The sequence below is a fragment of the Heteronotia binoei genome, chromosome 14 (genome assembly GCF_032191835.1).
Source record: "Heteronotia binoei isolate CCM8104 ecotype False Entrance Well chromosome 14, APGP_CSIRO_Hbin_v1, whole genome shotgun sequence".
Lineage (NCBI taxonomy): Eukaryota > Metazoa > Chordata > Lepidosauria > Squamata > Gekkonidae > Heteronotia > Heteronotia binoei.
This window is the reverse complement of record NC_083236.1, coordinates 27539415-27553067: the sequence shown is the minus strand read 5'-3', so window position 1 is coordinate 27553067 and position 13653 is coordinate 27539415. Positions and strand designations below refer to the sequence as shown.

At 46.5% G+C, this 13653-nt stretch overlaps 1 protein-coding gene across 1 annotated transcript in view; it reads left to right on the top strand.

Moving 5' to 3' along the window:
• The window catches only part of PLEKHG4 (pleckstrin homology and RhoGEF domain containing G4), an 87381-nt gene that overhangs the window by 38928 nt on the left and 34800 nt on the right, over nucleotides 1-13653 (top strand). Inside the window, exons 4-6 of the mRNA XM_060253778.1 lie at nucleotides 4558-4773; nucleotides 7813-7936; nucleotides 12586-12679. Of these exons, the coding sequence (XP_060109761.1) occupies nucleotides 4558-4773; nucleotides 7813-7936; nucleotides 12586-12679 (434 nt within the window). The remainder of the gene's footprint in view (nucleotides 1-4557; nucleotides 4774-7812; nucleotides 7937-12585; nucleotides 12680-13653) is intronic.

The window sequence follows — 13653 nt, the reverse complement described above, 5'->3', positions numbered from 1 at the left end:
GGTAGAAAAGTAACAGCTAACCCTTCATCTCTTTGAGATGAGTCCTCCCGAAACCAGAGACATTTCCTCTGTCGGCTTTCCCCCAAGATTTAGTTTAAAAACTGCTCTGCCACCTTTTTTATTTTAAGCGCCAGCAGCCTGGTTCCATCTGGGGACAAGTGGAGACCGTCTCTTTTGTACAGCTCCCACTTGTTCCAGAAAGCATCCCAGTGCCTAACAAACTTAAACCCTTCCTCCCTACACCATCGTCTCATCCACACATTGAGACTTCTAATTTGTGCCTGTCTCTCCAGCCCTGCACGTGGAACAGGTAGCACTTCTGAGAAGGCTACCTTGGAGGTCCTGGCCTTAAGTCTCCTGCCTAGCAGCCTAAATTTTTCCTCCAGGAGCTCACAACCGCATTTCCCCACATTGTTGGTGCCAACATGCACCACAACCACTGGCTCCTTTCCAGCACTATCAGCCTATCTACAACACACATAATGTCCGCTACCTTCGCACCAGGCAGGCAAGTCACCATACGGTCATTATGCGGTTTTGCCACCCAGCTGTCTACTTGCCTAAGGATCGAATCACCAACTACCAAGACCCCCCCTCTCCCTGCCCAGGGATGGTTCCTTGGCGCAAAAGGATACCCACTCAGCAACTGAAGAAGAGGTCCCTTCTGAGGGCGCATTTCCCTTATCCTCAGCATGGTGCCCTGTTCCTTCTTGACCTTCATGCTCCCTGGCAGCAATGGGGCTGCCATGTTCAGAGTGGGGCTCATCTAATATGTCCCCGAGAGTCTTCTCCGAGTGCTTAACTGACTGTCTCTGCTTCTCCAGGTCAGTCATCTTGGCCTCAAGGGTACGAACTCGTTCCCTGAGGACCAGGAGCTCCTTGCATCGAGCATACACCCAAGACTTCTGTCCTGTGGGCAGATAGCGTAGACGTGACACTCAGTGCAAAACACTGGAAAGCCCCCACCCCCCTGCTACCTTCATCATAGCTTTTTAAAAATGTACAGTCCCCTTTTAAATCCTGTTTGTTTATGTGGTTCTCCTTCTGGAGGGTCTACTTACCTTATTGGGAACACAAGGAAGGAAAATAGGGATCTGGGTTCCTGGTCCTTACACAGCCCCCAGGCTAAGAGCCATAGACCAAGAGCGCTTTAGCTCTCACCCTTCAGCTCACACCAAAGGCTTGCGCCTCTGGCAAGGCGCAGCTCAACAATGCAGAGAGGGTGGGGCCTCAGTCTGTCCCAGGAACACAGCCACTCTTAATCAATCAGCAGCAACCACCCTCAGCCCACCCAAACCAAACAAACAGCAGCTCCCCAGCAACCACAAACTCAGAATCCTCAGCAATCACACAGCCAGAAAAACCACACAAACCCAGAAATTCTCATTAACCCCCCCAGCTGTCCAGAAAGCCAAAGCCCACCCCCACAGCACCTCCCATCTGCTCAAACTCAGAGCTCTCTGAAATGAAACTGATATAAAACTGTAGCCCTCTGTGAAATACATAAAACCTGTATTTCTGTTTAAAAATGTCTTTTCCTTGTTCCCATCAAGTCACAGCTGACTTATGGTGACACTGTGGGATTTTCAAGGCAGGAGATGTTCAGAGGTGGTTTGCCGTTGCCTGCCTTTGTATCAGGACCTTGGATTTCCTTTATGGTCTCCCACACAAACAATGACCCAGGCATGACCCACTTTTTAGATCTTACCTGACTGGGTTAGCCAGGTTTGGGCAAAAAAAAAGCCTTACAACAAACCACGATCCATGGGGGGCAGTCTCTCAGTTGCTCGGTAGTATACAGACTCCATTTAGTTGCATTAATCATTATAACATCCAATCTGTTTGGGAAATAGAAGTACAAAAGGGAGAGGCAGTTTAGATCAGTAATCTTCCTAGGTCTTTTCACTGGCCTTGATTTAAATCAGTCCACTCTACTGCAGTACATTGGAAAGAGAGAAAAATATCTATGTGGTTTTTGTAGAGAAGGACCCAGGAACAAGAGAGGGCATGATTTTATTTTCCCGCCTTGCTGGAGGAGTTTTTCTGCAGTGTGTGTAATGAGTATTTATCCATTTTTTTTAAAAAAGGGAAAGCCTTTTAACACAGAATCGGCTTGCCCCAGAATTTGCAAACTGCCTGACTGAAATGCAGCTGGTAACTCATAAACCTGCGTGGGAGGGCGTAAAATGTGGCTACAAAACTCCCCAGAAATATGGAACAATTTTCAAAGATCTCCTGCCTAAGCCCTGAATAGGGGCCCCCTCTCCCCTGGGCTGGGCTGATCTAGCGATCACATGGTATACGGATGGATGGCTGCCAATCAGGTTGATGAGACAAGCTGGGACAGCCATGCAAAGGGACCCTGAAGCAATTCCCTGAACCTTCCAATCCTCATTTAGCATCAGATGCGTTCCGCCCTGAATCAGAGCTGAAATGGCAGTGTTTTGGATCGCAGCTTGGCACTCCTTCCCTGAGGGGCAAGAATATTTCTGCAGACACACACGTGGAGAGGAAGGCTCAAGATGGAGATGGGGAGGGAAACACTAAATTTAGGGCAGCAGTGCTGTAGCTAAGAGTCACAGGGGCAGGGGGGCCATGGGAGTGAGAGCAAGAAGCTGGAGAGGCTGGGGGGCCACCCCTCTCCCTCCCCCTCCAGTGTGATTTAAATTGCATGTAAGCTCCGGTTCCCCTTCTACCTTTCCTGGACCTCAGCCTGCAGTGATCGACTTCCAATTCTGAAGTTCAAATGAAGACTGATTTGTATCTCTGTACTCCCCGTTTCCCTGCTTTTCTGTGCCCTTCCTCACCCTGGAGCAGCAGGGCAACGTGCAACTTGTACACGCTGGCTGGGGGGAGACATGTCATGGCCACCCTCCTCCCTAACCCTCCCTCTCCACCCTGAAAGGACTCTAGCTGCCCTTGCAGTCTGTGCAATCTAGGGGCCTCTCCTCCCACCCACCCAAGAACTTACAGTTCAGGCTCATGGTGGTGGAAAACAAGACCACACGTGGAGCCCCCAGCTCTTCATGGCTGGACTAAGGGCTGCTGGAAGCAGGGAGTGGGGCTGGCTGCCCACCTACCCACCCAACTTTCAGAATCTGCCTGCCCACCCACCCAACACCACTCAGAGTGCTTCAGGGGAGCGCTTGCCGGTGCCGCTACCTGCTTCATGTGCTGAGGTAATCAGGGGGAGGGGTCCTGAGGGGGAGGGGGAGCCAAGGCTTGGGAAGAGGGCCTGTAAAATCCACAAGGCCCACGGGGCCCAGCCTCCTTGTGGATTTTACAGATAGTAAAGCCCGAGGAACAGAACTGAGTCCAGACTGAAATTTTGGCATGGAATCTGGGGTCCTGATTTTCATAATCTGATTTTGGATTGTGGTTTAAACTATTTGTTCGCATGATGCTTGCATTATGCAGTTATTAGAAAGGCAGACTAGGACAGGGTGCGGTTCAAATTTCCCCTCCATCATAAAGTCAGCCCACCTAGTGACCTTGGTCCAGGAACATTCTCTGAGGCTCAACATAGCTCATAAGATCGTTGTGAAGATGAAGTGAAAGAAGGGAAAATAACACCTGAGTGCCTTGCCTTGGCAGAAAAAGGGTGGGATAAAAATGTGACAGAGAGACTATGACATGGGAGGGGCAGTTAACATCTAGCTTCCCCTTGTCTTTCTGGTTTACAGCTTGAGGGTATTCCTGGAGGCCCAGGTGGGGGTAGCGGCCAGGTCTGACTTTCAAAAGCTCTGTCTTGTGACAGCGCTGCAAGCAAGTCTTGATGACTGTCACTTCTAGGCTAAGCTACTGTCCTATTCTCTACATTGGGCTGCCCTTGATGGCTGGTCAGAACCTCCAGCATTCTTGTTGGGGTTGGTCACAGAATTATACCAGTTTTCAGTAGTTGTTTCTTAATTGTAAAATTCCCATCCTCCTAGAGGCCCCTGAAGGCCTATATATTTTTTTGGAAGAAATGCAAAAAAATTACCTCTTTGGTGAGGCAATTAAAAATACATGAAAGAAACTTGAGAGGCAGTGTAGTGGTTAAGAGCTTCAAACTAGGATCTGGGAGACCCAGGTTTGAATCCCCATTTGGGCCATGGATGCTTGCTGGGTGACCTTGGGCCAGGCACACGTTCTCAGCCTAACCTATCCCACAGGGTTGCTGTGAGGAAAAAAGGAGGGAAGTAGAATTATGTAAGCTCAGGGCTTTTTTTGTAGCAGGAACTCCTTTGCATATTAGGCCACACACCCCTAATGTACCCAGTCCTCCTGGAGCTTACAGTTGGCGCAGTACTAAGAGCCCTGCTCTTTGAGGGTTGGCTACATCTGGGGTGTGTGGCCTAATATGCAAAGTAGTTCCTGCTACAACAAAAGCCCTGTAAGTTGCGTTGTGTCCCCAAGGAGGGGAGTAGTGGAGTATAAATTACTTAAATAAATAAGAAATACATTTAACTTAAAAAAAAAAAAAGATTTGTTATATACTATATTCACTGTCTCCTACAGGAGGGTTGGGACAGAGCTTGCTTTTACAGTGTGTCCCTGTATCTTTTCCTTTGGCAGAAACTTCATTCAAATGGGCAGAACAAATCAATGGATCAACTGGAACCACTGGTCTGGGGTCCATGAATCCCAGCTGCACCTGGGAAGAAAGCGCCATGAATGTGGCACAGCAGAAACTCCCATCCTTTCCATCTGGCAGGAATCTGCAAACAGCCCCCATGACCATGAAGGATGTGAATCTGGAGGTGTTGCAGAGTGGAGTCGCCTGCCTCCCAGGTCAGGAGCGCAGCTCAAAGGGGGGTTGCTCCATCACTGTTAAGCCCCATTGCTGATGTTTGGTGTGCTTCTTTGGGAGAGAGGCCATGAATATAGTTTGATGATGTTCCATGTGTTTCTGTGGAGGAAGCCGCATGGCATGGTGTTTAGACTGCTGGGACTAGGATCTGGGAGACCCAGGTTCAAATCCCTAATCAGCCACTAAGTTCCCTTGTAAGCTTGGGCAAGTCGACCTCTCTCAACCTAACCTGCCTCACAGGCCAGTTGTGAGGGTAAAATAGGGAAGCGAAAAGCAAGTATTCTGCCAGCAGCTCCTTGGAGGAAGGCAGGATAAAAATACAATGGATGGCTGGTCAGTCAGTTGCCATGGTAGAGGGAGGGCCTCTCTGTGCTTCCTTTTTGGTTTTTAATGCTGAAGATGTGAGCCGTCAGTGGGAGGGAAGGCCATCAGGTAGAATCCTCACATGATCAGGGCTCTTGTCCCTGTTCATCCACTGCTTGCAGCTTCTATCGCAAAGTACCAGGAAGCACAGTAGACGCAGTACAGAGTAAGTAGAGCTGACTCCCCACAGTATCTGTGCCATGATGGTGACAGAGAAAGGCCCCTCTAAATGGAGGTGATTTGGTGCCCCTGTCCCTTTGGCATGTCCTTAGATGACCCATCACTCCCTTCATTCTGGATCCTAGCCCTCATTTGATGAGTTTTGAGGATGAGGCTGTGCCACAGATTATTGTTTACTATGTCTATTTCTTTCATTTTTATGCTGCCTTTTGCCCCAATGGGGACCCAAAGCAGCTTACGTTGTTCTGCTTTTCCATTTTATCCCCACAACAGCCCTGTGAGGTAGGTCAGGCTGAAAGAAAGGGACTGGCCCAAGGTCACCCAGTAAAATTCCATGGCAGAGTGGAGATTTGAACCTGGGTCTTCTGGATCCTACTCCCACACTCTGGAAACTATTGCACTGTATTGCAACATTCACACGACTGGTTGCAATGTTGAAAAACAACAACTCTACCACATGTATGTATGTGCCCGAAAGGGCAACAGCTACACAAAGGAAGCCCCAGTGTCCACGATTGTGCTGCAGATTGCCTTGGCTCTTTGATGTCTTGGTCAATGTTCTCTGCTTCAAGCTTTTCCAAGTCTTTGTATTTACAGTATTTGTTCATTCATTCATGGAATATTTACAAAAATTCTGCTTCTCTTGCTTGTTAAGAGGAGAGGGTGCTTTCTTTGCAGAAAGATCCAGGTTCTCTCCTATGGAACTTGAGTAACAGAGTTGAGCAAGACCTACAGAGTGGGCAGTGCTGTGGCGGAAGGAGCAGATATCAGTGTTTTATTTTTTTAATATGAAAAATTAATTTTAAAAAGCTACTTACAGTGCAGTTGTTAGCGGAGCTGATGGAAAGTGCTGTCAGGTTGCATCCGACGTACGGCTCCCAGGTAGGGTTTTCAAGGCAAGAGACAAACAGAGGTGGTTTGCTGTGACCTGCCCTGACTTCCTTGGTGGTCTCCCATACTAGTACTAGCCAGGGCTGACCCTGTTTAGCTTCTAAAATCTGATGAGATACAGCTTGCCTGGGCCTTCCAGATCATCAGAGTTACACCCTTCTAAGTCAAAAGTCAGTGGGCTTAAAAGGGCGTAACTCTGCTTAGGTTTGCATTGCTTGAGCCTTAGGACAGACCAGAATATAAATGTGCCAGGAAGAGGGATGGTTGGCTTAGAGGTTTAAGAACAGGGAGCCTGTAGGAAGAAAGAGCTGGGAATTACTAGCCACAGGGAGGAGCACAGAACTGCTATGATCAGCTTGTCTCTGGCTTCCAGGATTTCAACAGACTGCACCTACATTTTCTGTTTTTGGGCTCTAACCCTGAGATTTGATTGTTATTCTTTTTTTTAAAATGAGTTTCTGGGAATCGTTTACCAGGTACGAGATGCGACATTGGGGCGGGGGGGACCCTACAGACACCTGAAGTGCATACAGCCCAGGTTGTAGGAGGAGAAACTTGGCCTCAAGTGATTTTTTTCCCCCTCCACAAGCCTACTCATCGTGAGCATGTAAGAGACTCTTCTGACTTGGGGCTCTGCAAGACACCACCGAAGGGATCTGAACAGACACTGAATGGCCAAGAACAAGTTCTTGGGGGATAGCTTGCTGGACATGTTAACTCTGTATGTAAACTTTGTGCTAGGGATTATTAGGAAAGAGATTGAAAATATGACATATTGTAGGGCCTTTTTATTATGTTCTCATTTGGAATGCATGTGCAGTTCTGGTTGCTGGGGAAAATGCAGAAAGCGACACTCCAAATAGTTGAGGGGTTGGAACCCCTTCCCTATGGGAAAATTGATTGATTCTGGGCCTTTTTTAATTTAGAAAAAATATAATTCAGTTGGACATCATAGAAATTTATGAAATTATGCATGGGACAGAGAGAGCGAATTGGGAGGACATATTCCCCTCATCTGTAACACTGGAGCTTACAGACACTTGATGAAGTTGATGATTAGTAGGTTCAAGACAGATAAAATGAAGCATTTTTTCCTTAGGCAAGTAATTTACATGTGGGACTCTCTGATGGCAGCTATTGCAGTTGTCTTGAGAAGAGGGTTCAATCTATTCAGGGAGAACAGGTCCATCGGTGGGTATTAGCTGTGATGGCTAAATGGAACCTCCCTATTTAGAGGCAGTAACTGTCTGAATACCAGGGGAGGCTTTGGTTTCCATGCCTGTCCTTTAGACCTTCTAGGGGTATCTGGCTGGCCACTCTGTGAAATGAGATGCTGGGCCAGATGTGTGATCCAGCACTTCTTTTTGTTGCCTTGCTTTGGATGTAGCATGGCATGGTGGCATGGATGGGATGTCCTCCTTGAAGGCAAAATCCCACTGATTGGCTCATTAGGAGGCACGGGGCATTTGCTTACTGTCAAGTGTTTCTGCCAGTTTATGACCACGGGTAGCATTTCTGAGAGGAAACCTGTGCACAAGGAGAGCTAGCTTATCCAGCCGCTTGAAAACCAAATCCCTATTTTTCAGGCGCCAGAGACAAGTCCGGGCATGCTGTGATCATAATCACAACGAGGAATACAGTTTGGCTGAACCCGCATTGCAATGCCAGTGAGCTGACACGCCTCCTCCTGTATTTGCGCAGCACTCTCAGGTTTGTGGGACTATTTCATGTGGGAAAGAGAAAGAAGAGCAACAGATACACAGTGAGCAGCCAAGATGCAATTTAGAGAGGAATGATATCTCAAGAGTCAGCATCATAAGGCCTCAGCAGGTGATAGTCACATGTGCACATTCCACATTTGGGGGCTGCAGCATCTGGAGAGGGCTTAGTATGTGAATGATCTCCCATTTATGTATCACAGACTTTCCCTGTCCCCCCCACCCCCGGCCTCAGATACATTGAATTTTTTTGTGGGCCCATATTTCAGGCTCAGTTGCACAATTTCCCCCAGATATGTCCTCAGGTCCGATCCATGGAAGTATTTTGGGAGTTATGGGCATCCCAAAGGCAGGGGGTTCTGATTTGGATCAGAACCACGGCACTCAGGGATAGGAGGCTTAAGCTGTCTCCTGACACCATTATCCTGACTTGAAAAGGCCCCAGGGAGCCAGTGTTTTCACTGCTGAGGAAACTTAATGAGTATGGATGGGCTATTTTCTCCAACAGGGAAAATAGTAGTTACCTGAAAGGCCATTTCTGGTTGGGAGCATGTTGCCAAGGGGAAGGCTTCTTCCTATGATCTGAATTGGTCCCATGTTTTTTTAATTATATTTTTTAATTTTGTTATAAAGTTAAGGGGGGAGAACAGAAAGAAAGAGGGGATATAAAGATAATAATTGTCTAAGCCAGGGGTGGTCAAACTGCAGCTCACGAGCCTCATGTGGCTCTTTGAACCCTTCCCTGCGGCTCCCAAGGCAAGTTGTACCCCCTGTGTCCCCCTGCTTTGAAAGTGCCCAGCTACTGTCTCCATGTACAGAGTACACAGCTTCTGCACTCCGAATCTAGTGCCTCGAGCTTGCGGAGCCAATGTAGGAGAAGACAGGTTAGAAGGCAGCAGTGGCTTTTTTATTTCCCTTCTCCTGATCCCATTTGTGGTCAGCACTGTTCCTCCAACTTCCCAGCCATCTATTGGTCCCTTCTGCTCATGCTCCTCCCTCCCCATTCAGGCTCTCCCTTTCTGGCTCAGCGTTGAGGAGGGCATTGTCTTGGATGTCGCTGCACGCCTATTTCCCTCCCAGCTCTTCATTGCTGCTGCAGGCTTCTGGGATGGCTCTGCCCTTCTTGTGATGATCCACAAAAGCAGTGGTAGTTGTCTCCCTTGCTGGCCCAGCTGCATCCTGCCTCATCTGCCATGTCATCTATAGCTCTGACTGTCACTCTCAACTCACCACTGTCTTCTGGCCCCCCCTTGTGATTTGTACCACGGCTCTGAGGCTTGTCAGCCTTTCCCTTTCTGCCTCAGGGGACTGGGATGTTGGGATTTTGTGCCCCTGGATTAGCGGGGGTGGGGGTGGAGTCAGGGCTTGCTGGAAGTGAGGCTCAACAGAAGATGCTGAGAAATACTCTTTCACGGTTTGGAGTTCTCTGTTTAGACAACTCTTTGGAGGGTTCTCTTATAGTAGCTGCTGAGAGTACTGGTTGTATTCTCATGGTGTCAGCTACATCTTGGGCTGGTGGTGCTGGGTAGTCATCCACATTGCTGGCTAGGATCAATGTGAGACCAGCATGCACTTCTATGCAATCTGTAGTGTAGGCTTTCAGTTTGGTACCCCTCAGGAAAGATTTACTTGCATTTGCTATCCACACTGCACCTTTTGATTTGGGAGAGATGTACAACTTCAGGACTTTTTGGGGGGGAGGGATCAGAAAGAAAATCACAACTTTACTTTAGGAAAAGCTGAAACATGCACTTTATTTATTTTCTTTTCTGATCTAAAATCACTTTAATACTTGGTACTTGCAAAATCAGAAAGTGAAAATGCCTTAGTATTCATTTAATAGCTATAGATATGTCCATTGCAAGAGACAGAGCAGCAAGCTGTTCCTGCTGAGGGCCTTTCACATTACTGCAATAATTCCCAGCCATTTGGGCTTTGCTACACCCTGTTTGCATTTCATGACACCCTCTTCCTCCTACTGATGCTTTAAGTCTGTAGCAATAGAAAAGAGCAAGAGTCCAGTAGCATTTTAAGACTAACAGAATATATGGCAGGGTAGGAGCTCTTTTGAGTCACTGCACTGTATCTGAGGGGGCACAGATTTCTTAATGCTTATCTCTTGACAGTGCAGAATTCTGAAATATGATCTTTCACCTGTACTCAAGAGACTTTGAAGGTGGTACCTAGCAAGGATGTGACATTGCTTTGTGATGTCGTGTTATATGAAGTCACTTTCAGATCAAAGCTTATGTGATGGTTCTTCCTAAGCTCCACCCTTCCAATGATGTCACATCCTGCACAAAACCCCACCCCTTTCTGTGGTGTCACTTTCAGGCCACTTCCCCCAAACCCGCCTCTTCTTCCAAAGTTACCTTGCAGCTCTTGAGCATCTGCTATTTAGTTTACGGGGTTCTTATACGAAGCAAGTTTGGCCACCCCTGGTTTATGGCATTCACATATATATTTTTTTAATATACAATACATAATACATAGAACAAAAGTAGGTTATTTCAGGGTATTCTTCATAGCTCAGTTGAATAAAGTTGTCATAACATATACATATATTTTAACAAACCATCTTAATATATTTTTTCTAATATTATTTTTGGTATTTTAGTGTAATAACTTTTGCATACTATTTTTAGTTCTTTCTCCAAAGCATAAGTTCACTTACCAATTGAAAAATGGTTATAATCCCTCATATTCCCCTGCTTCAATTATTTCAGGGGGGACAAGCATATTTTCAATTATTGATCTTTACTCATATGAGTCATATGCCTTCCATTTCTGTTGAAATTCTTTAATTGGTCTTTTGTTTACTTAATTCATTAACTTTGCCATTGCAGCATATTCAGCTAATGTATCACTCCAAACTTCTTAAGCTGGGCAATCTTCTGTTTTCCATTTAGTTGGAAAAAATACTGTTGCTGCAGTTAGCATATATCTGAAAAAATCTTCTGAAGTTCTTTCAGCATTATCTGGAATAATTCCCAATGTCATTATCTCTGGATTCATTGGAAATTTAATTTTTATGATATTCTGGATTTTTGCATGTATTTCAGTCCAGTATATCCTCGTTTTTTACAAGTCCACCACATGTGGTAGAAGGTGCCTTTTGTTTTTTTTGCATTTCCAACAGGTTCCTATATAATTCTTGTCCATTTTTAAAATGTCCATTGGAGTAAGATACCGGTGGGGGAAAAAATATCAGTTTTCTTTTAAGGCTTGCCAAGCTGTGAATTTTATCTTTCATCCATACATTTTCCCAGTGTTGCAAGGATATCTCTTTACCAACATTCTGCATCCATTTTATCATGCACATCAACTTGTTCCATCTCAGTGTCATACTGAAATAGATATTGATAAATTTGCTCTAATAGGTGGTCTTTATGTTGCATGGTTGTCTTTTCAAACCCTGTCAAGTCTCTTATTCCATCTCTTTCTTGAGTCTAGAAATTAGTTGAAGGTACGAATTGGGCCCATGTGTTCATTGGTAGTATGTAACTCCTGCAATACTGTTCTGTTGACCTGACCCAGAGACATACCTGAGAAAAATGAACCATTGAGTTCGACCATCAGCTGCTGCAGCCATCCAGTGTTGAGGCGTGTGGTTTTACAGCATATACCTGAAGGACTGGGTTTGTTTTGGGGCCTTTGTGCTGCACTTCTTTTGTTTGAGACCTGTAATAAATTATTGGTTGCTGTTGTTGGATATGCGCATGTGACCGGCCCCCACTTGTAACCTGCCCCCACATTGCAGATGTTCTGTCATGATGGGCAAAAGACACCAAAAGTCACGGCACATTTTGATTCAATTCAGACATCGTGCAAAACCATGGCTTTTTAAAAACTATGGTTAGCTTTGGAAACCAGAGTTTTCTTCATATCCTGATTTGCCTCAACAAATATACTGGTTTCATTTCATTCTCTTTGTAGCCTGGAAGGGCACCACTGGAAAATGCGCCAAGGCTGAAACAGGATTAAACAAGGATCTCTGCATTTCTAAATTGTGTGAAGCCATCACTAAGAGAGAAAATGGCTGCTTTCAAGGGTGGACCCATTTGAAGACCCTCTCCTCCCTAAACCCCAGGCTCCACCCTCAAATGTCTAGGAAATTCCCAACCTGAAGTTGGCTACCTTGTATATAAGCCAAGCTGGGTTCTTGTGGCCCTTCCATCATGGGAGGTGCCAGTTCTTAGTTGGTGAGGTGATGATATAACTGGGATGTCCTGCTCCAATAGCATGAGGGTGTGCAGCAGGCCAAGAAAGGAAGTTACAGAGAGATGGCAAGCTGGTTGATTTGCTTGATTGCTGGTGCCTGGGGGCTGCCTCAGGAGGATCTCTCTGGAATAGTGTGCTTGGGTTTTGAGAAATGAGAGTCAGCATGGCATTGTGGTTAAAGTGTCATACTAGGATCTGGGAAATCCAGATTTGAATCCCCACTGGTGCCATGAAAGCTCTCTGGGTGACCTTGGGTCAAGTCACGCACTCTCAGTCTAACCTACCTCATAGGGTTGTTGCGAGGATAAAACGGAGGAGAGGGAAATTTTGTAAGCTGCTTTGGGTCCCCATTGGGATGAAATGTAGGATATAAATAAGATAAATAAAAATAAAATAAATAAAATTGTTTTTGATTTCCAGGCCCGAGTGCCGGAGTCTGGGTCTAGCCATTCTAGTTGATGCTCGGCGATGCTCTCCGGTACCAGCTCTCTTTAAAGCTTTGGCTGTACTGCAGGTGAGGCCTTTTGTCACTGGCTTCTCCTGTCAGGCTATCTTCAGAGAGCCCAAGAAACTGGAGCCCATGCCCTCTCCTTCAGGCCGCTCTCCAGCTTTTCCAGCCGCACCTTTTCACTGGCTTGCAGTGTTTCAGACCTGGCTGGTCCCCATTTGTGCACACATCTGCATGAAGGAGCGGGACTGCAGTTGCCGGGGTGACCTTCAAGGGAAGCTCCCTCCTCCAGAGGCCTGGTGGTGCCAGTATAAGGGGGACCACGGGAGAGGGAAACCTTCACAGTGCCTGTCCTTCTGTTGCTCTCCTTGCTTTCCACAGAAAGTGTCAGAGAGAAGAGAGGGTATACAACTAGGCCATTCTTAAGGCATTATGTGAAAGACACCACTGTTTGTCCTGTTGGGGAACTTGCTTGTACTGAAAACAAATAGTGCTTCCCTGGGGCTAATTTAGGTTGGGACAAACAGCATCCACACAGGCTGCAGTCCCAATCTGGGCCTTACGTTCTGAGCACAAAACTCCCAGGCTATGTCTGTCACCTGCACCTGAGAGGAATACAAGCATTTTTTGATGTGTGAATTGGCCTCAGCCTTCCCAGTAGTAATAATAGTATACAATTCCTGTATTGTGCCTGTTTTTTCTCTCCTGAGGCTTAAAGTAGCCAGATGTGTGCGAGAGAAAGACAGACAGACAGATAGAAAGACAGAAGGAGTGACTTAAATTCCCCTTTCCCAGTACTTCAGTTTCTGCCCTTATGGGAAGAAATTCACAGTTCCCAGGTTTCTTTCAGTGAAAGTGCAGCCATTAAGACTTCCTTACGTTTTGTAAGGTAGGCTGTGCCCAGGGTTTGTTTGATTAGGCCTGTCCCTTGTCCCCAGGGCTCTTCTTTCTTGCCCAACTGTCACTGCTTGGGGCAGGACTCACATTCTTCTTGAATGAAGTTGTTCAGCATGTTCGGGTGTGGAGGAACCTGCCTCCTG